The sequence below is a fragment of the Pan troglodytes genome, chromosome 7, assembly GCF_028858775.2.
Source record: "Pan troglodytes isolate AG18354 chromosome 7, NHGRI_mPanTro3-v2.0_pri, whole genome shotgun sequence".
Taxonomy (NCBI): Eukaryota; Metazoa; Chordata; class Mammalia; order Primates; family Hominidae; genus Pan; species Pan troglodytes.
In genome coordinates this window covers 60,397,410-60,423,729 of record NC_072405.2, presented here as the reverse complement: position 1 = coordinate 60,423,729, position 26,320 = coordinate 60,397,410, and the positions used below count along the sequence as shown (strand labels likewise).

General features: G+C 35.4%; 1 protein-coding gene across 10 annotated transcripts in view; it reads left to right on the top strand.

The window, feature by feature from the left end:
* PCMTD1 (protein-L-isoaspartate (D-aspartate) O-methyltransferase domain containing 1) overlaps nt 1-26,320 on the top strand; it is an 81,381-nt gene that overhangs the window by 44,428 nt on the left and 10,633 nt on the right. For 5 of the 10 annotated variants that reach the window (XR_010159547.1, XM_009455359.5, XM_063817093.1 and 2 more), the window contains 3 exons: nt 9,090-9,192; nt 21,144-21,315; nt 23,262-23,385. Coding sequence is in view for 8 of the 10 variants with exons in the window: in XM_063817093.1 (XP_063673163.1) it covers nt 9,090-9,192; nt 21,144-21,315; nt 23,262-23,385 (399 nt within the window). In the remaining 2 variants the exon portion in view is untranslated. Of the gene's footprint in view, nt 1-1,418; nt 1,611-9,089; nt 9,193-15,226; nt 15,408-21,143; nt 21,316-23,261; nt 25,523-26,320 lie in introns of all 10 variants that reach the window. The other 5 variants (XM_063817094.1, XM_063817096.1, XM_063817095.1 and 2 more) reach the window with 5 other exon arrangements.

Sequence of the window (26,320 nt, the reverse complement as noted above, 5' to 3'; positions counted from 1 at the left end):
GTGCCATCTCCACTCACTGCAACCTCCGCCTCCCAGGTTCAAGCAATTCTCCTACCTCATCCTCCCAAGTAGCTGGGATTGCAGGCATGTGCCGCCATGCCCAGCTAATTTTTGTATTTTTAGTAGAGACGGGGTTTCACCGTGTTGGGCAAGATGGTCTCGATCTCCTTACCTTGTGATCTGCCCACCTCGGGCTCCCAAAGTGCTGGGATTACAGGCATGAGCCACTGCGCCTGGCCCATCCGTTCTTGATATGTGATTTATTTGGGGCTCTGTGAGCAAATCTGTTTTGAAAACAACCTTTTATTTTAGGCTAATCACATTTTATGAAATTCATGAAACTCTTAACTATTTGAACTATTATTTCTTAGTCCTAGTTAGGCTTCTGGGCATCTTTTTTCTGCCCTTGTGCTCTGTATGGAGTTGCCACCACTGTTCTATTTCTTAGATTTTTTTTTTCCCCGTCTCAATTACACTGGTTGTGGAGTAGAAGTCATTACTGACAACCACCTCTTTCATTGCTGCTAACTCTGAAAATCAACATCCAGGTGATTTTGTGTTTATGGATAATATTACTGCTGATTACAGGGTAATAGTAAATAAAATAATAAATATTAGAAGGCAATACAGGTTTTACAGAGTTTTCATAGTAATTTCTTCTGGTTATATTTTTTCACACTATTCTTAGAAGTTAGGAAGAAATTTCTCCAGTGATGTGAAGTGGCTTAGGTGGTTCTCTGAGCATTTTGAGTTTTATCTTTGTGATTAACTCTTTCCCAACCAAGATTGTCTATGTAGCAAATACAGCCAATCCTTACTATTTGCAAATTTTGTCTCTTGAGAATTCACCTACTTGCTAATACTTATTTGAACCGCCCAAATCAAAACTCACACTGCTTTTATGATCACTAACAAGCTTGCAGAGAGGAACAAAAAATTTGAGTTTCCTGCTTTGCATCTTCCTAGCTAAGGTGGGATAAAGTGAAGTTCTCTCTGCCTTCTTGTCTCTGTGGTCATACAGAGATGACCAAAGGCATGTCACAAGCTCCCAGTCTGCACTGGGGCCTGTTGATGGCTTGAATCCCAATTCTGGCAACAGTTCGTGGGGTGGCTCAGGCAAGTCACTAACACTTAAGTTTATTTTCTCTTTTGTAAAATAAATAATATAGTCTCTACCAGGATGAGTTCTCAGGATTTAATATTATAATCTATTTAATATATTTATATATGTGCATATCTTCCTAAGGAGCAATAGTTCATCTTTTGCTAATTCAATGTTTGCTGTATTTTTTTTAGAACATAACTATTATACAGTAAATAATGACAATTGACTGCGTGTTACTTTGAGAAAAGTACTAAACCTTTCTGAATTTGTTTCCTTAAGTGTAAAATTTGTGAATCTCTATCTCCCTGTGTAGGAGCTGGCACCTACGGAATTGTCTTTGTTTTTCTGTGACAAAGTCTTCCCTAGGCTGAGTTGGATATTGGACTGAATGCATCAGGTTAGAGCCAGAGGTTGACTGGAGTTGGCAGGGCTGCTTGGTCTGCTGGAGTTCTTGGTCTCGTCTGGAACCCGCCTTCACATTCCCTCTGGGTTTGGCTCTTGCAGGGTCAGTCCATCTACCCTCCTACACCCTTGCCAAAAATTGTTTCCTTGGATTTCACATCTCTGTGTGTTACGTTTATAAATACTTTGTCCTTTTTTGGGAATGAACAACTTTGGCTTTATCCTGTAGTGAAGGGTGAATCTTTCTTCTTTCTTCAAGTAACATCCACATGCAAAGGATTCATAGATTTCTGCCTCCAAGGTCCGGCAGCTGAGCTCTGGACACTCTTGATCTTCCAAGCTGCACTCCAATCTGGGTTCTTAAACATGTGGTGCCTGCATCCTGTTTCTTCTCCAGTGTACAAAAGATTCCAGAAGTGAGGCCTGTCCCCAACAATTCTTTTCCTGCCCTCTTCCACACGTGACAAAAAGTTTAACAAATTCTCTTCTTTCTCCTCTGTTTCCTTTCTTAGTGAAGAGTACTTTTTTCTTCTAAATTACATAATGCAGAAACTTGAGTACCAGTCTCTCCTCTTTAATTTTATTTTCTGGAGTAGGTAACATAATCACAGGGCTGAAAATTCAAAAGTATCAAAAGGCATACTTTGAAATATTTTCCTTCTCTTCCTCTCCTATATTTTACCTAGTTGCCTCCCCACTTTGACGATAACTTTATAGAGCTCTGAGGACACTGCGATTTTTGCAAATACATACCGCTTTATAGGGATGATAGTTGGCTTGGAGTCAGAAGCAAATTTAGGAATAAAAGGAAAATATTTGTTGAATTTTGACAGATTTCTATCAAGCAGCTAAAATTAATAAGAAATTAATTTTGAATGGAATGTACTTAATAACATTTACTTCTGTGGTATGCATCATTCCCTACCATCAGATAATATAGATTTAACATAATTTTTGGTCAGGCACTATTTTAAAAATCAAGACATGAAAAATATTTTTATGCTTTGTGGATATCATTTGTTTCAGTCTTCGTTGTGAACCTTTTAAATTTGAGACTGTAGCTACATTTGTGTACTTTATCATTCTTGAAAGAAGTATTATGTTAGACCCTGTGCCAGCTGCTGAGGATATGGAAGTGTTCAAGACACATCTCCTACCCTTGAAATTGTGCATGATGCTTCTGAACTAGCAATAAAAGTGTGGTGTTAATCTTATTGGCTGTTCTTCATTTAGTCTAGTAAATATTTATTGAGTATTTATGTGAATCTATCACCATGCTGGTCCCAGGTATCTTACATGTACTTCACAAATAGATGTGCAGTGGAATGAAAGAGCCGATGAAAATGTCTTCCAGGGAAAATGATTGCATTAAGAAAAATTTGAGGCTGGGGGTGGTGTCTCATGCCTGTAATCCCAGCACTTTGGGAGGCTGAGGCAGGCGGATCACCTGAGGTCAGGAGTTCGAGACCAGCCTGACCAACATGGAGAAACCCCGTGCCTACTAAAAATACCAGATTAGCCGGGCGTGATGGCTCATGCCTGTAAGCTACTTGGGAGGCTGAGGCAGGAGAATCACTTGAACCCGGGAGGCGGAGGTTGTGGTGAGCCAAGGTCATGCCATTGCACTCCAGCCTGGGTAATAAGCGCAAAACTCCATCTCAAAAAAAAAAAAGAATTTGAGTCAAAATCTGAAGCTGTTTAAATTAGCTTTTGAAACTATTCTGTATTATATATACCTTAACAAATTTTTTTCTCAGCTTATTGAATTTGCTTTGTTAGAAATTTAATCTCTATTTTAATATTCTATTGCGCACATTGAGGTATAGTCATAGGTTGTTCTTGACCTGTTAGTCTTGAATATTAGCACATTGTGTAGAAATATGTAAATGAACTAATCGTGACATCTCTTGTTGATATTTCGACATTTTAGAGATATGGTTTTACTTAGGGCCTTGGTTCCATTCTCTGTAACTGTGAAACCAACACTTTCAGATCTTAGGTAAACATATTTCTGAGATTCATGTGTGATAAAAGAGAGTAGCATTTGCATAGCCGTTGACTGAGAGGAGCCTGAGGGACTAGAACTTGTTTCTGGCAAATTCCAGGACTTGTTTCATGATGCCTCCCCCAAAACTGGAGAGCAAAGAACAAGGTCTAATCTTATTAGCTTCAGAGTGGTCAAGCTAACATGGCAAGACTCAGGACAAATTTGACAGTGTTTGATGTTTTTCCCCATGTGATATAGTTGAATGGGAGAAATAAATTAAATATATCTTAATAAGTGTTCGGAATATATTAGAACAGCTTCTCTTAGTTGTCTAGGTAATAATTACTTAGCCTTTCGTCGATTGCTTTCCTCCTTTTTCCTTTATTCACCTTTGGTCTGTTTTATTTTTGTGCATTATACCACAGGATATTTGTGAAAAGAAAGAGTGAAACCTATTCCTGTCGACTTTTTACCCTTTACTCTCCCTGAATACTTACAAAGTTGCTTATAAATCTTTATAAAGATACCTTATTTTATCTAACTAAAATTAGTAATAAAATATCATTGTAATTTATTGAAAGATCCTTTTATATTTATATTTTAATTCTCATTGACTTTATATTAGTTTCGTAGAAACCTAATGACTGATCCACCTACTCCCCCTTGTGGTGAATATTTAGTTTTAGCCAAAATACTTTTATTGGTAGCTATTAACTCTTGATGTTACTTTACTATAATGAGAACAGAGATTTGGATAGTCCAAAACAGATTTTAAAAAATAATTCAGATGGGGCTTTATCATAATTAGGAGGGGTGGCTAGTACTGCTCAGCCCCAGTTGCATGTTAGGATTATCTGCAGACCCTGGGTCACACCCTGAGAGATTTCCATTTTATCTGTTTGTGGTAGGACCCAGGCATTTACAGTTTAAATCAAATTAAATTTAATCTACTTTTAAAAATTAAAAATTCCCAGGTTATTCTAGTAGGCAGTCAGGGTTGAGAACCCCTTATGTAGGTTATAATTATGCTTCTATAACTATTTCTGTATATGGGGAGAGAGCACATCATAATTTTTTAACAACAGTTTGTCGATTACATTATAGTATGCAAAGTTTTACATAATTTAATGCTTTTTCCCAGGGACTACTATTATACAGTGGGAACCGGTCTTACAGTGACTGGTCTTAGATTATACAACAGTTAGGAGGAATTGGGATTGGAAGCCAAGACATCTGACCTTTAATCTACTATCTTTCTCACCACACCAGTATTTTGATCTCAGAGTCCTCAATTGAAATGATGGATCTTGAATTATTTCATCTTCAGAACTTTATGTATTGTGAATTACTTTTTGCCTGTGGCTATGTTCTGTAAGTTAGCTTTACACAAAATACTAAAGGCACAGTGAACTTCATTCAAATACAGTGTGGAACTCTCAGGTTTCCTTGGTCTGCCTCAGTCTTCTACTCATCAGCACCACACTGTCAAAATGTTGGACATTACAAGGGGCGAACATAGACATAAATAAAAAATATTGGTATTGCATAGACACTTGATGCCTAAACCTAATAATTATTAACTTTTATGTGCAAGCTTGGGTTCTTGACTGATTGGTAAATGATAAATGAACTAGATTAGATCCAATTATTAGAAAAGCACTCTTAAGAGTGCAATGAATGTGATTTGAAAACTTGAAAGCAGCCTAGATTTTACTATATTTGTTATTGTTATCAATGGGGGTTTGTCAACCTTAAAAATTATTTTTTATGTAAAGATACCTAGGAATTTCTAATAACTGTATTTGTTTTAATAAACTTTGACTTTGCTGTATGTTTCTATGTTCTCTTTAATATTTAGCTATTAAAGGTCAACATTTTCTTTTTTAAAAAAAAAAGTTACAAAAATTAAGCCCTTGTTTCATAGAAAAATCTTTACATTGGCGAATACAAAATAACATTGGAATTCAGAGTCAAATTCATGCCTCAGTTGGCCTGTTAATATCATCATCTTTTGGATACCATTTCACTTTTTTCCATTGACAACTTGTACCTATTAGCTATATATTACTTGTTTATTTATTTGAACATTTATGTTCTTTTTTTTTAATCTTTCAGTAGCCCATTGCTTTTTAATTGAAAAAGTTATACACGCAAATGGTTAAAACAAATTTTATACAAGAGCATATAATGATAAAAATGTTTCCTTACCACCCTAGATCTCTTATTCCCCTTTCTCAGAAGCATCTATGTATGCTTTTTCAATTTTCTGTTTTATTTTCCTGTTGTTATATTTAATACAGATACCAAATGTGAGTTGTAATAATCAGCATTGCATTACATTTTTATACACTTAATGCATTCAAGGTGTATATCACATTCTAAATAAATGAGATATTGGTGACATTGCTATTTAAATTCTGCCTTTTATTAATGCATTTTTCTTTTTAATTTACTTTGAACATGTTAGTTACCATTCATATTGTTAAGTAGTGATCATTAAAGATGTGCCTCCATGTCACTGAAAATTAAACAGTTTCATCTATAAAAAATCATAAATGGTGTTTACAATTCAGTATTAATGCATAGCATATTTTACATGTGTATTTATATTGTTTGTCAAATTCTTTACATATTAATGAATTGTCTTTATCTTTCATTATTAAATATCTTGTGTCAAGGTAGTATGAAAAACAAGTTATGTGAAAAAATTAAGAAATTTTCTTTAAGCTTATTTGCAAAAGTTGACACTTTGCTTTTAGATAATAAGCAGAAAGCAGGAAAAATAAAACGAAAAAGAGACCAGTGGCGTCTTTAACTGAGAGCCTAGAACTTTGAAATTCAGATTCGTTCTGTTAATAATGCAGTTTGGACTATGGATTAGAAGCCTTGATTACAGATTCTTAACACCTTTGTTATTATATATTCTGTCTTATAGGAAACATGGAGTGCCAGCAGTATTGACCTTTTTAATTGATCTCGTATCTATGCAGCCCTGGTTTTTCTTTTTTCATAAAAATGTAACTAGATTTTTTTTTCTCTCTCTCTCTTCTCTTTTTTTTCTTTTTAAAGACACGGTCTCACTCTGTTGCCCAGCCCGGATTGTAGTGGCAGGAACATAAGAGTCTTATAGGAAACATAAGAGTGCCAGCAATATTAACCTTTTCAATTGAACTCCTATCTATGCAGCCCTGGTTTTTCTTTTTTTATAAACATGTAACCAGATTTTTTTCTTTGTCTTTTTTCTTTCTTTCTTCTTTTAAAACAAACAAAACCACGGTCTCTCTCTGTTGCCCAGCCCAGAGTGCAATGGCAGCAACACAACTAATTCACTGCAGCTTCTACCTCCTGGTCTCAAGCAATCCTCCTGCCTCAGCCTCTCGAGTAGCTGGGATTACAGGCATGCACCACTAAGCCCGGCTACTTTTTTGTTTAGTTTATTGTAGAGACGAAGCCTTGCCATGTTGCCCAGGCTGGTCTCGAAGTCCTAGGCTCAAGCAATCCTCCCACCTCGGCCTCCCAAAGTGCTGGGATTATAGGTGTGAGTCACCGTGCCTGGCCCTTGGTTCTTAATGGATAATGAAAATGTAAACATCTCATGTTTTATAGTCAATGGATCACCCTAAAAGGAAGAAAGGGAAATTAGGTTTATGTCATAGGATAGTATTTTTCTTACTATGTACATAATGTTAAGTAAGTGTAGTTTTATTTCATTTTTTTTTCTTTTTTTGAGACAGAGTCTTGCTCTGTCACACATGCTGGAGTGCAATGGCAAGATCTTGGCTCAATGCAACCTCCGTCTCCTGAGTTGAAGCAATTCTCATGCCTCAGCCTCCCAAGAAACTGGGATTACAGGTGTGCACCACCACACCTGACTAATTTTTGTATTTTTAGTAGAGACAGGGTTTTGCCATGTTGGCCAGGATGGTCTCGAACTCCTGGGCTCAAGCCATCTGCCCGCCTTGGCCTCCCAAAGTGCTGGGATTACAGGCATGAGCTACCACATCCTGCCTGTATTTGAATTATTTTAAATGAGGTAAACTATTTGGTTTTTTTTAAAACATTTTATATGTTGACATGTATGGAAATTCAAATTCTCAGAATATTTACATTTAATATATTGAAAAGTGACTTCACTGTGCTTTTCTAAGTTTAATTTTTTGGCTGCTTTATTATTTTGAATATAAAAATTTTAGTTTTACTCAGTTTATCTGGAGTAATAGGAATTACAAGAAGTCATAAATGATTTTGGGCAGACGTTCCAGTTTTCAGTTGAAGGCTAAGAGTTCATAAGGAAGGAAACAAGCAAAAAGTCTGACATTGCTTTAACCAGGACAATTTATAAAATGTAAAAACATTGCAAAGGAAGTTAATTCTGTTGTGGGTTGATGAATCAAGCACCTTTTTATTTAATTTTCCTATTGGAACACATTTTTCAAGTAAAAGCAATGTTTTTATAAAAAAGTATAGTAGGGGAAGGCTTTATCCTTATCGGATTTTGGGTTTAAGATTATATCTGAACATTTTGGTTAAATTTTTATAGTTTGGATATTTCCTAGATGGCAAACCATATTTTACATGTACTGTTTCAACATTCAAACATGACAATTTATGATTGTGATTTTTTGGTTAAAAGTACCTAATGGTCAGTAGAAACAATCCAAATATGCACTGTCGTTTTAGACATTTGGTAGAGGGCACATCCAGTTAAGTATTTCCTAAAGATACTGAAAATAAGACACCTTCCAGGACCAATGTCAAAGTGAAACAAAAATGTTGAGTGGAAAACCTGGTTGGCTCAATTTCAGAAGTTGAAAAGGGACTAACTGTAATTTGTGTGTTATATTCTCATGTGGGTCGTGGGGCAGGTTAGTATGTATGTACAGTAGCCTTAGGAGACACTGAGTCCTCGTATTTTCAGGGTGAGGGAAAAGAGCCAGCCCAATAACATCTCTGGGGGCTGGGAAAACTCTATTCATTCCCCTTTTCCTGGGAGGTAGTCCGTCCTGGGCGTATGTAAAGAGAAAGCCTAAGTGAGAAGTGTAAAAGATGCTGGAGCATGAGAGTCAAGTCCAGCATGCTGCCCAATGGCCACATTCTGCTAGGCACTGGGAGCTCCAAAAGGCATGGAGTGGGGTGGGAATTTAGCCTCTACTGGCTGGGGGTAGCGATGCCCTGAGACATTCACGTAATATCTGTGTTAGCCCATGGTTTTAGGTATTTTGAATTACCAATTTTTTAGCAAATGATAAAATAATAGCAAGTAACTTAAACTTCACTTAGAAATACTATTCTTTTGGCAGTTTTGTCCTGCCAGATAAGCTACTCTCTTGGGAGAACTCTGTAGGTTTCAACCTTATCCCTGGTAGTAGTTTTTGATAGAAAACTCAGGCGAACTTTTTTTTTTCCCCTTTTTTTTTACATTAAAGCAATGTACGTGGATTTCCATTCAACTTTTAAGTCTGTGGCTAGGAAGTATTTGCATAGTTCAAGCCATCTTTAAATACTCCTGTGATGTATAAATGAGCAGAACTTAAAAAAGAGCTCTGTAAGGGCATATTATTAATATTTTTTATAAAAATGCTGCTACGATTGCAGGTCCTTTTGGAATAAATCATGGGATTGAGCTTCATTCAGATGTGGTGGAATATGCCAAGGAAAAACTGGAGAGCTTCATCAAAAATAGTGATAGCTTTGATAAGTAAGTATTCATATCTATAGTTTTGGTTTAAAATCACTTAATAGATACATGCAACATGTCTATTCTTGAACACTTATTGATCCTGACTGGCTCAATTGAATGCAGCAAAAATCAGTGCACCATAAAATGAGAAAAAGTTAAGATTATTCTGTGCTATAACTTTAACTATATGTAATTCTATAGTAAATTATAAATAATGTAGTGATTTTTTGCTACTACAACTTTATTAGTAATGTTGAATTCATTAAACATTCAGCTATCTTTTCTGGAGATACAGTGTAATAATGCTGTGATTGCAATATTTGTCTGGAACTGGTTTTTTACCTTTTGGATAGTAATTTAGTAGTTCTGTCCTCTTCAGGACATGAGAGGTGGTACCAGTCAGTATACAAAGGACTTTAACATATTCAGCTACTTTGTAATATATCCAGAAGAAATGATCATAGAAATACATTGATATATCTTGTGATAGGATTGTTAATAAGAAATTGGTTTGTAAAACCATTGTTTTGAACTCACAATATAACTCCTCTTAGAAGAAACATGGCACAGGCTTTGGTCCTTGGGCTGGCAGGAAAAGTCCATTTGGTGTGTAATCCTAAAATTCTGCATTGCTGTAGAGCAAGAGCACTTATGCTGAAATCCATGAGCTCTTTGAAATTGTGTAAAATTTGGAGAGCTTTTACATCTCTCATTTCACTGTGTATCTGATTTTCAAAGAGAAAAAGTGTTAAAAAGGATAGAAAACACAAGCTTAGAACAGTCACTTTAAAGAACAAAGTTTTAGGCAAAAACACTGAGAATTTCAACTCGGCTTGTTGGGAGTTGGCCCTCATTTATATCCAGCCCTTGGCTATGACCATCAACAACTTGAGGGAGGGGGCTACATCAGAACTGAGGGCTTTTCTCTAGAAAGATCTAGATTGAAGGACACCACCAGAGAGAAGAAGCCAAAAAACCTTGTGAATATCTTCAGAGGAATGTTTATTTTCCCCCTCCTGCCTTTGCCCTTCCTCCCCTTCCTGCCTTTGGCCTTCCTCCCCTTCCTCTTGTACTTTTGTTTCATTCCCCTTTGCAATCCCAGTTTGTATTTATCGTCTGGCAAGTGGCATTTGATTGGTTGAAGAACAGAAACCTGATGTAATGGAGCAAAATCCTCAGTACTTAACAGTGAAGGCAAGGTCTTGTGTCTACCTAGGTGTGATTGTAACTGTTAAAAATTGCAGGCAGGCATGGGGCAGTTGGGAAATGCTCAGGTTTTTTTTTTACTGTAGGTCAATGAATTTAAGCAAGCCACTTGAATTTTCTGCATTAATTTACTGAGCACCATCCTGTATCTTATTTATGCTTGTCTTTATAAACAACACGTAATGCACATTTTGATTCGTTTTTCAAGGCTTACTGTGTTGGTTCATATCCTAGTTCCAAGAAAAGCACGTTTGGCAGAAATAAAAGTTTTTACTCCAAATTATTTGATAAGAAATTTGGATTCAATTTTAGCATCTTTTTGTGTCTTTATTGTTTCTCTCTGTCTTAAGGATTATAGTGGCATGGTAAGTGCTTAAGATGCAGTCATGAATGTATTTTTATACAGTTAGAACTATAGAATTTTGTTCCTTTTATTTAATTGCTATTAAGTATTTGTTTTGATCTTGAAACTTCATGTACACAGAAGGGCTTTTTGAGTACATTTGAATTTAGAAAATATAAAAGTATTAGTGAAAGCAAATTTTTAAGGTCTATTTTAAGCTCTGTTATATGTTAGTTATTAATAGATTTCACCTATTAATACATGAAGACACAGATAATTCCATTTTGGGTCATTAATTGAGCAGAACAGACTCAAGGAAGACTCTTGAATCAGTGAAGCAACTCTGTGCAAGTGTCTGTGGAGCTCAGGCTTATTGCTGGCAAGAGGGTATAGTCCTGGGAAACAGTAAAATATGTTGTGATTTGAAGTGTTTCTATGTTGATGTAATTTAAATAATCACAACACAGATAAGTTTGAAAACCACTTATATAAGTATCTCAATTTTTAAAAATTCTCAAATTGTTTTTTTGTTGTTGTTGTTGTTATTGTAAAATACTCAAATTTCCCTGGCTTATATTTCTTTAGTTTTATTTTCATTACTGTGTTACTCAGGTTTGTTATTCATAATATGATGAATCATAAAATACAGTGATATGACTGGTATAAATGTTTCTCTGTAATTTTTAATGGCCTTGTTTTAGTTATTATATGTAGTTGTTTCTAAAGTGTTTGTTACAGCTTATTTTTGAAATAGATTCTTATATTCATGAACTAGTCTTGAAGAAGACAGTTCTGAAAATTTTATTATCCTAATCTTTTCAGTGTACTAAAACATTACTCTTATGTATTTCAGATTATAAAGTAGCTTATATACAAGGAGTAGTAGGTACTAGGGAAATGTTTCATTTTGCATAATGTAATGAGTGGCTGGATTCAATGATTTTTTTTTGTTGTTCCTTTTGTACAGTTTGGTTTCAGTGACAAATTATAAAAATGATATTGTTCTTACATGTGTTTTGATTATTTTCAGTTTGTCTTGATGTTTGTGGATAATAATTAAACTTATTTTCAAGTTTAAAATATTTTAGAAACTTGCTATGCAAAGTGGTTTTAAAAATCTCATTTCTAAGCAGTTTTATTTAATTATGTATGGTTCATCAAAATATATGTTTTAGTTAACAAAATATAAGATAACTGAGGAAAATTAATTGCCATTTGTGTATTCCTTAATACCAGATTATCCTTGATTATGTGTAATGGAGAGAGAATAAATAGCTGAAACCTAATATTCTTCCAGTTTTTTTTATGCTGTTGGTTTGGATCTTTTTTAATCAGTCCCCTTTTCAAAAGTATTACCATGTCATGATTTGAATTGCATTTTTAAAGTTTTCTTATATACATATATTTAAGATCATAGTAAACTCCCAAATACAGTAGAGGGGGTAAAATACATATGCTAATCTGCATTAGAATATATAAAGTTAGATGACCTTTTTAAGAATACAAATATAGGCTGGGTGTGGTGGCTGACACTATAATCATAGCACTTTGGGAGGCCAAGGCGGGCAGATTGCTTGAGCCCGGGAGTTTGAGACCAGTCTGGGCAAAGATGGCAAAACCCTGTCTCTACAAAAAAAAAAAAATTACAAAAATTAGCTGGGTATGGTTCCACATACCTGTATTCCCAACTACTTGGGAGGCTGAGGTGGGAGGATGCAGTAAGCCAAGATTGCACTATTGCACTCCAGCCTGGGCGACAGAGTGAGACCCTTTCTCCAAATAAAATACAAACATGTTTTTATGTTGTATAGAGCTTGATTCCTGTGTCTTGAAAGTAGTATTCTTTCTTTAAAAAAAAGTATTGTAAGCACTTTTAAACTTTGTATGTCTTAGTCTTATATCATCAAATGAAATAATGTGGAGAGTACATAGCACTAGATTTACTGTACTGGAGATGGGAGGGAAGGGGGAAGTTTCATGTCTGATGTATTCCGTTGATACATATGGTATTTTAAAATTCACTGAAATTCTCTTATAAAAATGATGTGATTTCAAGGGTCCTCTGAAACATTGGCAAGTTTTTCCCACAAATCCCAGTTAGTAAATCTTTTAGGCTTGCTAAGCTAGATGGTCTCTGTTGCCACCACCTGACTCTGCCTTTGCAGTATAAAACTGGATGCAAATGCCATGAAAATGAACGGGCTTGAGGGTGTTCCAGTAACATTTTATTTACAAAAACACTCTGTTTACGAGCTGTAGTCTGGACTTGGCCTACTGTCTGTAAACAGTTTGCTGACTCCTATTGTACTTTTATACATGCTCTCCTAAACATCCTGTTTTTAGCTAGAAAAGTAAAGGCCTTTAGATATCTGGCTTTTGAGAGGAAAGGAGGATATTGGGAAAGTCAAATTGTGAGTCAGTATTTGCTCATGTACAGTTAAAAAAAAATCTCCAGCTTTATTAGAAGAGTATGTTAAAGGAGCCTGAAGTATAAACTTTTTACCATGTAAATACTTTGAAAATGAATTATTAGTATAGCATTTATTTATAGCCACACATATGTAATGCATATACATGTATGTATTTGATTTGGCTCCCTGGAATGCATGCTTTGGAGAGGGCCATTTTCTCGTAAAGCATTAATTAGGCCAATAGATCCTATATTCGTCCCCTTTTAGGTGACTTACAGCTGTGACTTTGAAAGTATGACAGTGTCAGTAGCCAAATGAGTATAATGTAGTTTGAATTATTGGAGATTTTCATTCCATATGAATGAAAGACCATTGTCTCTGTATAGTTTGCCATATAAATGAGTCATGATATGAGTAATGAAAACAATAATGAGATGATAAGAAATAATAGCACCTAATATGCATTTCTCTGTTCATTAGTGTTAACCATTCTAAATGTTTTATCCACAGTTCTAGAGACAATATTAATTGGCGTTCACATTTCCCAGATGAGAAAACTGAGGGTTAGAAAAAGAGGCTGTAACCTGAGCCTGGGAGTCTTCTTAGTTCTGTTTGGCTCTTACGATGTAAACGTTGATTTATTCTAATATTTCTTTCCAGCAAGTTACTGCCATCAATGAATTACAGCCTAGCAACTTGTATAGGAAAGTTTCCTGGATAGGAAAGTTTCCTAGATAGGAAAGTTGAAGGAGTACTTTTATTTTCATCATTTACTTTTTTCACATTAGAATTAAGGAATGCTGTTAATGCACTTAATTCACTATAGCATTTATATTAAAGAGCATACCTTGTTCATTAATGAGACTTGCCTATGGCATGAATTTTTATTGGGGTCAGGGATGGGTGGGGGAGGCAATTCATTACTCATATTTGGTTGAGGTATAAGTTTTATATGTAGAGTTAGAGTAGACTTTTGTATTTTAGAAGATTTAGTTGACATGGTCATATCTACTATCCTAATTTTATTTTAAATTATATGTTCATTTTTCACATATGATTTGCATTTGAAAATTAGATGCTTCTATATTCTGTCATCTTTTATTCACTTCATCTTTATGAGAATTACACTTACTTAAAGGAGTTTTCCTATATATAATTCATTATATATTCAATATTATTCCAAAATATTTCTCAAAATATGTGAACATTTTGGTATTCTAATAATGTTTAGAAGTAGTTTTATAACAATTGTTAGAGATTGTAAATATACTTTAAAGTTATGACAGATATGTAAATACATTTTAAAATTATGACAGACATTCAGATGTTGAGACAGAAATCCTTGAAAATAGTCATCAGGACTATCGGTTATATGTTTTAACCTCTGTTAGAAATGGCATGGGGAAAAATTTCATGGCTTCAAACACATTTTTAGGAGAAGAAATTGTTGAAATACAATTTCAGCAATAAAAGGCTCACCTTTATATGACTTACTGTCACATTTCCTGTAAACTGTTTGGAGATTGTTTTTGTTACTATGAATTTCTCTGATGCTTTCTTTAATGAACAGTAACTGTATTTACTTGAAACACATTGCTTGGAATAATGCTTGAATTATTCTGAGATGAGTTTGATTCATTTGAAATGGAAAACACTTGAAAATGTAAAGGTTTGTTTTTCAAAAAATTGTAATTAAATAGCTTAATTATTGATTGCAAGAGTCCTTGAATGGTATCAGTGTATCTGGAGATCAAGAGTTTAACATTTCCCTTGGTTTTCTTCACAATGGAAAAGTCTGAAGTTTTATTTTGTCTTAATAAAGCAGTCATGGCTCTTAAAACTCAAAATGTGTATTTTGACAAAGTATTTCAAGAAAAAGAAGTTTTTTGATTCATTTGGCAGGTTGTTTTGGATGAGGTGTGAGAACAAGGTAGGATTCTTTTCCACGTCCTTGAAATTTCTCTATTCCACTGGAATAATTGTCTAAAATTTCAATAACAGCATCCTGTGGCACGTGATAAACTAGGTGTGCAAATTGTCAGCCCCACTTCAACAGTGTATTGAAGGGGAATGTTGTTTTTTCTACTCTCAGTCAGCTCCTAGACCTAGACTATCCGTCTAAGAGGGAAGCTACAGGGCAAGGCTAGGTCACCCTGATCTCCTAGCAGCTTATCAAAAGAATTATATGGGCAAGTTGGCAAGGTCCCTGCTGTGAACGAAATCATCTGATGAAGATATTCCAACATGCACCTATAAAGAAAACCACTGCTAAGGTAAGTGATTAGAATCCTGGTGTTATTTTGGGCAAGTCTTCATGTTCTAAACCGAGATATCTGTGTGCTCTATATTTTTTTCATAAATGATTTTCAGGGTACATTTTATTAAGAGTATGTCAATTACTTTTCCTTATCTGCATAAGAGAGTCTGAGAATATTCACTGGATTTTCAGGTTTAAATCAATAAATGATTATAAGCTTAGAATGAATGATTTTGTGGTTATACACATTTCAGGACTGTTGATTTTTTTTTTTTCTTCTGTATACATATAACATTTTTGGTAGTGTAATTTAGGAGTGTGGGTCATCTCTATCTTGGAAATTTTGTTTTGAACATTTTTTTTCAAAGAATAAAAATGATTGCTACTTTTTATTTTACTTACAAACATAAAATTTTAATGAACTCCTAAATCAAGTATAACAATTAGGGAAGGAACACGCCAACCATTCTTTTATGAGTAATTATAAACACATATTAAGTATCATTTTAGTAGACTTTTTGCCATTTTTTTCCTTCTCAGATTTCATTTGTTGTGTCGTTGATGTAAAAAGGTAGATTTCAGATGTTCTCTTTCACCATTTTTAACCTATGTAATTTTATAAATAGTGTAGTATTATTTTGTGATAAACTGAGAACTTTCGTTGAGTTTATTGTTCAGTCTTAGAGATTATACAGAAATTGTATTTGTAGTTTAAAATATGTCCTTTACCTCTATAGGTTTATGGAAACTTAGGTAACATACAGTTTTCAGAAGATAGTCAAGGCCTAAGGAGGGAAAATGTTTATTTTCTTCTCTACTTTGGAAGAATCAATAGGAGTTGTAATTTACTGTGTTCGATAACATGGTAGCCACCATCTGTGTCTTGAATCAGTCATCTAGTTATTCACATATATAAATATATATACACATATCAGTAAACATTTACCTGAATTCTTTTTTTTCTTTGAGACAGGGTCTTGCTGTGTTGCACAGGCTGGAGTGCAGTGGCCATGGTCATAGCTCACCGTAGTTTACAGCTTGTGGGCTCAAGCGATCTTCCCACCTTGGCCTTTGGAGTAGCTGGGACTATAGGCGCGTGCTACCATGCCTAACTGATTTAAAAAAAAAAATTTGTAGAGACAGGGTCTTGCCACATTACCCAGACTGGTCTAGAACTCCTGGGCTCAAGTGATCCTCCTGCCTTGGCCTCTGAAAATGCTGGGATTACAGGAGTGAAGAACCACACCTGGCCTACCTGAAAAATTGTAATCATAGACTTTTGGAAAAAATAATAACTGAAATTTTGGCCACTCTATAACCTGATTGGTATGAATTTGTTTACATGAAATGCTGTATAAAAGTAAGTTATGGGCCGGGTGTGGTGGCTCACGCCTGTAATTCTAGCACTTTGGGAGGCCCAGGCAGGTAGATTGCCGGAGTTCAGGAGTTCAGAACCAGCCTGGGCAACATCTCTACTAGTACAGCCCCATCTCTACTAACATACAAAAAATTAGCTGATTGTGGTGGTCCACCTCTGTAGTCCCAGCTACTCGGGAGGCTGAGGCACACGAATTGCTTGAGGTGGAGGTTGCAGTGAGCTAAGATCGCACCACTGCACTCCAGCCTGGGCAACAAAGCAAGACCCCCTCTCAAAATAAAAATAAATAAATAGATAAGTAAGTCATGATATTAGTATCAGAATACAAAACGTCTAAGATTCTTAACAGTGTGCCCAGTCAGAAAAACCTAAGTTCATATTATAAGTACTTTATTGGAAAGTTAATCCATAATCGCTTTACAGATTGAAAAAAAGTGAGAATATGCAGTTTGAGAGCTTTTTTCTTTAACTGATTGTGAAGTTCCATGTATTATGGCTAGAAAAGGTTAAGCCATATTTAAATAATAATCCTTAGGACACTAAAATTGGTAGTGTTACAGTTTTCTTTGTAGTGTGTTTGGCAGATGAGTTCTCTAATATGTTCTAGATTTTTTAGTGCCAACATTTAAAGATATCCTTTTTAGTCCAATTTTATTTATATCTTTCAATTTTTATTTTTAAATTTAGTAATAGTATATCCCTTTTTGAATATTGTCTTAAATTCAAGGAAACTTTCAAATTTGAGTATTCTGGTAAAGGAAATCAATTTAAACATGTTAAAGGAAAGTATGAAGACCCCTTTTGTGTTTGCTAGAAGTGGAGTTGCAATTACTAGAAATTTATTAATTTAGAGATTTGATTTTTCTCTGCAGTTATCCTTTGTATTAATAATTTCCCTTAGATAGAAGTAGTTATACTTGTTCTGCTTTACATTGGAGGGAAAAACATTCATGTTGTTTACTAGAATAATAAGGATGGTTGATTTGAGATCTTCAGAAAAGCCCCCCGGCCCAAGAAAAACCTGTCATTTAGTTATAGGAGAGTTGATTATTCATTAGAGGTAAGAGTTTGTTTTGTTTTTCCTTTTTTGGCCTGTTGGGAAAAAACTGTATTCTGTAACATGAAGCTCCAGTTATTACAGTAATCAGTTTAACAAAACATAAACCATTGTATTACTACAGAGAAGTACCATAGGTGGCTGGTCACAGTGGCTCATGCCTGGAATCCCAGCATTTTGGGAGGCTGGAGTGGGAGGATCACTTGAGGCCAGGAGTACAAGACAAGCCTGGGCAACATAGCAAGACTCTGTGTCTGTATTTTAAAAAGTAAAACAATTAGAAGAAGTACCATAAGCATATGCTTTTTCTGTAACTTTATTTCTAGAAAAGCTTCTCTTCTACTCCTGAGATTTTTAATTTGTCAAATTTGGGTTCATATTCAGCGTTGGTAGGTAGAAAAGTTAAAACATTTATGTTTCTTTTTTTAAATTTAGTTCATTTATTTAATAAATGTATTTTGAGGACTAATAGGTGATGGAGATACAATTAAATTCGGAAGAAATATTCAAAGACAGCAGGAAAATAAATTTTAAAAATGTTTCAAAGGGAAGATTGTGATAAAGTATTAGAAGCAACTCTTTATTAAGTAAAAGGATAGTTATTTAGTATTTTCATTTTAGGTGACTTAAAAAGTATGTATATTTTAATATGCAAATATAAAGAATTAGATATTTTACATTGTTCTAAAAAGTCTCTGAAAACCCATGCGCATTACAGATGATCTAAACTTGAACTAGCCACATTTTAAGGGTTTACTCGTCACAGTGGTTGGTGGCTTTCATCTTGATAGTGCAGCTCTAGATTGTCCTGTCTCATCTTTCAGATCCCAGCTTGCCATTTCTCAGGGAGCCCTTCTCTGATCCCCATGCCTGTCAGTTTCCCTTTAAGAGCATTTATCACAGTTGTAATTTATATTTCAATTAGTAGGATTGTTCGATGTTTGTCTCTTCCATTAGATATAGACACGAGTGTCTCCCATTGTATTCTCAGTCATTGCACAAAGCTAGTGCTCAATAAATAGTATTTGACTGAAGGAAGTGTGCAATTAGTGGTATAAGGTAACTTGCCCAGTGTCACACATTTAATTTTAGAATCACACACTAAATTATTTCTAATTTATTTTGCTGTGATGAACATGTATAAAATACCACTAATTAATGAAAAGTGGTTTTAATTGTAAGTTGTCATTACCTGTAATGGTGATTTCCTTGGCAGTAGTTCTGTAAGCTACCACATATTTTTAACTAGTAGGAAGCTTTTAAAACTGTAAGCATATTTTTTAGTTGATTTAACATATTTGATAAAGTGGTTTAATAATTCAAAATTTTTTAATTATTTAAATTCCCTAGTCACATTCATCCTGAAAATTATGAGGTTGAAATAAATTATTATAAAATTAAAGCATTTAAAATGAATTTCTGTAAGATTTTTAGATAGACCATACTGAAATAGTCCAACTTATTATTAAAGAATGCTTACTGTGAATTTGATAAGATGATCAAACCATGTGATCTACAGTATCTAATTACTTAAAAGCCAAAAATTATATTTTGGCCATATTTTAAACAATCTGAGATTATGGCATAGTTTTGAATATAAAAGAGAAATTAAATATGATTCTCTAACCTAGGTAAATTCACATTTTGTGTGTGCTGTGCAAGTAGAAAGGATGAGATGCTGTTAAGGAATTGAATAAGATTTCATTGCAAAGCTGATATTTCAACTATATCTTGAAGGGATATCAGGCATTTATTAAGGGTAGAAGGAGAAGGGAAGGATATTTTAAGTTAAGGGAACAGCACATACACAGATACAGGATTTCAAAACACTGTGTGATGGTTCCTGTAAGGAATTAGAAGCAAGTAATTCAATCTGCCTGCAGAGTAGTATGTTCAGGCTGGGGCAGAGACAGGAAAGGAGTCTAGTAGAAAGACTTGATGGTAGACTCATAAAGATTCCCCCGTAGCACTCCTAGGAGCTTGAACTTATCCTGCGCAGTAGAGAGCAGAGGGATGGAAGAGAGCCCTGAAAAATGTGATCAGTGAGGTGACAGTTATAGTAAAAGAAATAATGGGGCATGGACTGCCTTAGCGTGGGGGCATGAAGACAATAGTACAGGGACACCCTTGACCCTTCCCACCCCACCTTTTATACCCTTCCAACAAAAAGACAAGAAATGAAGGGCAGGGCATATATTTTGGTAAATTTTCTTCTTTAGGAAATAGATGTTTATAATGTGTCTGTGTTTTAGTGACTCTGAATGGAAACTTATTGTGTAATAAGTCTATTAATTACTAAAGGACAGGATATATTTTACAGAGTAAAAATGATTGTGATTCAAATCAGTGTTATTTTTAACTGCATGCTAAACCTTTTAATATGAATTATTTCATCCTCAAATAATAGTGTGCTTTTGCTCTATGATCATATTAACTTTATTCAACTTAAAAGTGAAAGGATATGAATTAATTTTAAAAAGATTACCTGTCTTATTAGTGCATTGGGGTTTTAATTACGTTTATATTAGAGCCTGTTTTCAGTTTTATCAAAATTTAAGAAATAAAGTAGAAGTCCAAATAGGATAGTTTGTAAAAGCATAACTCCGTGTACCATGAACCAACACTATTACCAGAAACAAGCAGCCCAGATAAAATACCTTTGAAATCATATCTCTTGTTGCTTAGGGAGATCATCGGGGCCAAAGCAGCAATATGAAAAAAATAGTATTAATTCTGGTCTTTGTCCCATTCAGTGATGTTCCTCAGCCAAAATTTATTAGAAACTCTTCCTAACCTTACTGGTTGCAGGGGTATGTGGTCAGGACACTCGTATCTTTTTTTGATAAAGCTCTCCCACTTTGACCTTCAGCAAAAATGTCAAACTGAGATGAATTCTACACAAACCCTTCTCATTTCTGCTGGCCCCTCACCTTTTTTGGAAAGGACAATGCAAAGTGAAGCCTTTTCTCATTTATTGATCCTTATGATTCTCATTGTTATGTTATTTTGGGGGGTGTCACAATATTGAGGTTGTGATGGACTTTTCATTATATTCTGAAGACCTAAGTGAGGTTTCAGTGTGGGCAAAAATGTTAATGTTTTGAAAACACATGTCCGTCCTATGTCATTGATAATATAACAATACATTTGATGAGTGCTAAACTTAATAAATATTATATTTAAATAAAGTTTATAATCATTTTATCCGTATAATTAATTTTGGTAATGTCATTATTTCAAAGGACTGGATTATGGTAAATTTTTTAGATCTAATGTTTTGCTTAATTGAATTAAAATATGTTTGTTTTTCAATGCAGATTTGAGTTCTGTGAACCTGCATTTGTTGTTGGTAATTGCCTCCAGATAGCATCTGACAGTCATCAGTATGATCGAATTTATTGTGGAGCTGGAGTCCAGAAAGACCATGAAAACTACATGAAAATATTACTAAAAGTTGGAGGCATATTAGTCATGCCTATAGAGGATCAGGTAACTTCCACTCTCCTTTTCTTTAGTGGCCTAGGAAGCAAGCAAATTTGTTTAAGGTTAAGAAATTTTATTCAGTGAAAGGTATATTGTAACTTTTAAAGAAAAAATTACTTTTCACCAGATTTATCTTATTTGTTTAGAAAAAACTTGAAACATCTTAATTATTTAAACAAAGGAGATAGAGAAAAGATCTCTCTACTATGACTAGAGGTAACTTGGGCTTTCAACTCAACTTAGCTACTCCCTGTGCCTGGTGTTCAGCAAGCTGCTTCCTCCTTTGTTTTGCTTACCCAAAAGTTGAATGTGATGATCTCTACTAGTTGCTCAGTTTCCCATATTCTTCAGTTCTTTGAACATACTGAAAGGAAATCCTAGCCAGGCATGGTGGCTCACGCCTGTAATCTCAGCGCTTTGGGCGGCTGAGGCAGGCAGATCGCTTGAGCCCAGGAGTTCAAGACCAGTCTGGGCAACATGGCGAAACCCCGTCTCTACAAACAGATACAAAAATTATCCAGGCGTGGTGATGCACCTGTAGTCTCAGCTACTCAGAAGGCTGAGGTGGGAGGATCACTTGAGCCCGGGAGGTTGAGGCTGCAGTGTGCCATGATTGTGCCTCTGTATCCAGCCTGGGTGACAAAGTGAGACCCTGTCTCAGAAAAGAAAATAAATCCTGTTTGTGGTTTGATTTTGAACTACTTAACTTCATTAATAAAACAAGTGAACTAAAAAAATCTTCATTAGTACCGAATAGACTCATTTGAAAATATTCTGCAGCTATTTATGAGCATTATTAAATTTATTTTTTTAGCCTTGGTTTGGAATTACTAGGTATAATGAATAAAATACTAATTTACTCAGAAAATGGGTATACCTTTCAAAAGCAAATTACTTTAAAAAGTTAATAAAAACACATTTAAAAAATATCTCTAATATTCACATTAACTGAAATCTGAAATGTTTACAATAACCTTGTAGTTGTATAGTAGAGGTAGAGTATCTAAGATGACTGAGACCTAGCATGATAGTTGTGGAGTTTATACATCTTGGGGTTCCCTTAACATCACCATGTGTCGTTGGCAGCTCAGTGGATCTCAGTATCACCATGTACTGTGCTCTGTAGCAAGTCATTTGTCAGGTATTAAAAAGGCAGAGTATATAAATATTCATTTTTAAAAGTTCATGGAAATGTTATTAGAATGCTTCCAGGGCTTAAACTCCCAGTTAAACAATTTGTTTTTTGTTTTGTTTTTCTTTAATGATACATTTTCAAATACGTAAAATATGACTTCCTCATCAATATTTTGTTAAACATTTACTCTATACTATTTTACAAACATCAGACATAATAACGAGCTGCTTTTTGTGATAGAAGTTGAATATACTAATTAAACTTGAACAAGATGTGTATTGAGCTAATATTTTTTTCCCGTGACCAGTGATGGGCATTTGCTGAAATGATAAAACTCCTAGTCTCTTTGTAATTACATTTATTTGTGAAATATCAAGTTGGGGGTCGAATTAGAATCTATATTCCATTAATATCATGGAAGAGCATGAAGTCAACATGTAGTCAAAATATGGTCTTATTACTATAATGCCTTAACCAAATTACTGAACCTGTCTCAGACATGTATTTTGAAAGGCAATGGCATGTATAGATTGTAGTGCTTCTCCTAGACACTGTCAGACCACAGATCTAACATTGCAGACTCACTTGGCCATATTTGAGTATCCCATTTGCATTAAAACATCTGTATTAACAGCAAATATTTCCATTCCTTTTATATCTTATAGTAAATATTTAAATGGAATTAATTTGGTCACATTTACATTTAAGTGATTGTGTAGCTCTAACTGGCAGTTGTTCCCTTAAAACAAAGTTTTGACTGTAAGGTGACCACACTGTTGGGATTAAGTTGTTCACTTTCTTTTTTTTCTCTAAATAGTTAACACAGATTATGCGAACTGGACAGAACACTTGGGAAAGTAAAAATATCCTTGCTGTTTCATTTGCTCCACTTGTGCAACCAAGTAAGAATGATAATGGCAAACCAGATTCTGTGGGACTCCGTAAGTAGCTCTTCATATTTTCTGATTGAATTATGACTTATGGTGTTTGGCTTTTATGCTTGGGATTTAAGACTATGTAATTATGAAGAATTAAATACTTATGCAGTAAGATATTTGGTGGATTTATTCAACTTTTTTTTTTTTTTTTGGAGACAGTCTTGTTCTGTTACCCAGGCTCGAGTGCAGTGGTGCCATGTCGGCTCACAGCAATGTCTGCCTCCTGGGTTCAAGCGATTCTTGTGCCTCAGACACCCAAGTAGGTGGGATTACAGGTGTGCACCACCACGCCTGGCTAATTTTTGTATTTTTAGAAGAGACGCTGTTTCACCATGTTGGCCAGGCTGGCCTCAAACACCTGACCTCGAGTGATCCACCCATCTCAGCCTCCCAAAGTGCTGGGATTATAGGCGTGAGCCATGCGCACTGGGCCTCAATTTTTTTTTTTGGTAAAATAAAGCCCTCACCTTATACTAGACACTGTTAGCTACCTTCATGGAAACATAAGAAGAAGGGGCAGGTCAAACCAAAACCAAATTTATTAATTATAGTTTGTGATGTGGTGGCAAGTTACTGGTTGTGGGAAGGGCATCTACTGTAGGTATGGTGGTAAGGAAGAACTTTCTGCCAAGGCAACATCTAAATTATGACCAGAGTGATATAAAAGAACTTGCCACATCAAGATTTAGTGGCAGCATTTTTTCATACAGAGAGACAATAAATACAAAAGGCTTTAGGCTGAAGAGAACTTTGGTCATTCCCAGATCAGGCATAAGGTCCAGAGTGGTGGAAGCTCATTGGCTGCCTGTGGAGGATGGATTATCATAGGAAAAAAAGGCAGGCAGGCCAGTCAGGTGGCTTTTCTTACACCCACAGGAGAGTGGATGTTGGTGTGGATAGTGTTGTCTAAAGGCAGAAGAATAGCTGACTCGGGAGTGTGGGTAGAGGGAAAAGAAGAATTCGTTTTCCCTTGAGGCTAGCTGAGTGCTGGCATTATTTACTGTTGCCAGGAAGACTGGAAGTGGCATAATTTGGAAATAGGCATAGAAAGGTCTGACATTTTCCTTTCACCGTGTTTGAGTTGTCTGTTACCATACAGACAAATGTCAGGTGGCACGAACCTGCTTCATGAGCAAGTTATAAATGGAGACCCCTCAACATGAACATGGCATTTTAGGCTAGGGTTAGATAGAAATGGATGAGATCATTTAGCGGAGAGTGGAGATAAAGAGGAGATATTGGAGTTGGACCTGAGGTCCACCAATTTAGTGATAAAATGGCGGAAAATGGATTAGCGAAGGAGGTGCCAACAAAGGTGGTGGGGGCAAACTAGGGTCAGGTCCCCAGGGTGTTGAAAACCAAGAAAGAAAAGTTTCAAGGAGGGAGTAATGAACCTAATGGGGCAAATGAGAGCCTGAAATGGAGAGGAGAGGTGGTATTAATTGGTTTGACTTAGATCATAGTTTTTTTAACCATGAGGTAAAATTCTTTACCAAAAAGGAACCTCTTGACTTAAGTTTGCCTTTTAAATGAACTTATTGCATAGGAATTTGGGTTTATAGAAAGATACAATTTTTTTTTCAGTGTTCATTCTACTCTCTTTTGAGCTGCATGACTTTGGGACTTTTGGGTGTTTGTGAAAACTATATGGAGTAATATTTGTTTTGTTTTGTTTTGTTTTTACGATGGAGTCTCATTCTGTCACCCAGGCCGTAATGCAGTGGCACGATCTCGGCTCACTGCAATCTCCACCTCCTGGGCTCAAGCAATTCTCCTGCCTCGGCCTCCTGAGTAGCTGGGATTACAGGCTCCCACCACCATGCTCTGCTAGTTTTTTATATTTAGTAGAGACCAGGTTTCACAACCCTTACATTAGGCAGACCCAACCACCCACCCAGTTTCAGGCAGTGGCACCAGCCTGCCACCATGGGAGTCTACCTGTAAATACATGGTGAATAGAGCCTAGTGAATGTGTGTGACTCCCAGACTAAAGTAGGCACATCCCAGAGGAAAAGAGAAAGGAATGACAGCCAAACATGGCCAGCTGCTTTTTACACACCTGAAACATACAAGCCTAGCCGTTCCTCCACCCTTGGGAAGAATGTGTGCGATGATGCAGAGAGGCTCGCATGGCTCTGTGGTGAGTGTTGCTTGCTGAGAGTGTTAGTGGCATAAATGTTTCTTCAGCTTGACCTTGGGAGAGTGCTTTGTAAGCATTTTTCTCTAATGGGAGCCACCATCAAAGGAGATATGTTGACCACTTTTTACAGATTGGTGAGAGTCATAGATCTGATTCTGTGCTCTTACTGTGATCTCATTTAGAAAGAAATTAAGCAGTCAGTTCTAAAAAATTTTCAACCTTTCGTAATTCAGAAAATGTTAGCAACCAGTTTTTTCAAATATACTTGTTAGTAATGTATACTTTCGCTACTTACAAAAAGGACTTTAATCCATATATAACAATCCATATAAAACAAGAAAATTAAAGGTAAAATAAGAATGATAAAAAGCAAAGGATTATCATAAGGGAGACTGGAAACATGAGGTTACTGTGTTGAAATGTTTATTTAAGCTAACTGTCTAGTCAAAAACGGGTATCACTGGGTATTCTCTGGGACACAGAAAAGTACAGGACATCCATTTCTTTTTAGCACCAGAATCAGTGATTATCACTTGGCTGTGTATGCATTATATGATTATTTCCATGAAGTCTACTTTTTAGTAGACTACAGATGCTCCTTGACTTATGGTGGAACTATGGCCAGATAAACCCATTGTAAATCATAAATATTGTGAGTGGAAAATGGATTTAATGCTGGCAACACAGCAGATGGTCCCCAACTTAGGATGGTTCGACCTTACTTTGGTTGCAAAAGTGATACTTGTTTAGTAGAAACCAGAACCCCATCATGAGACATAAGGAGCTCCTCAGCTTGAG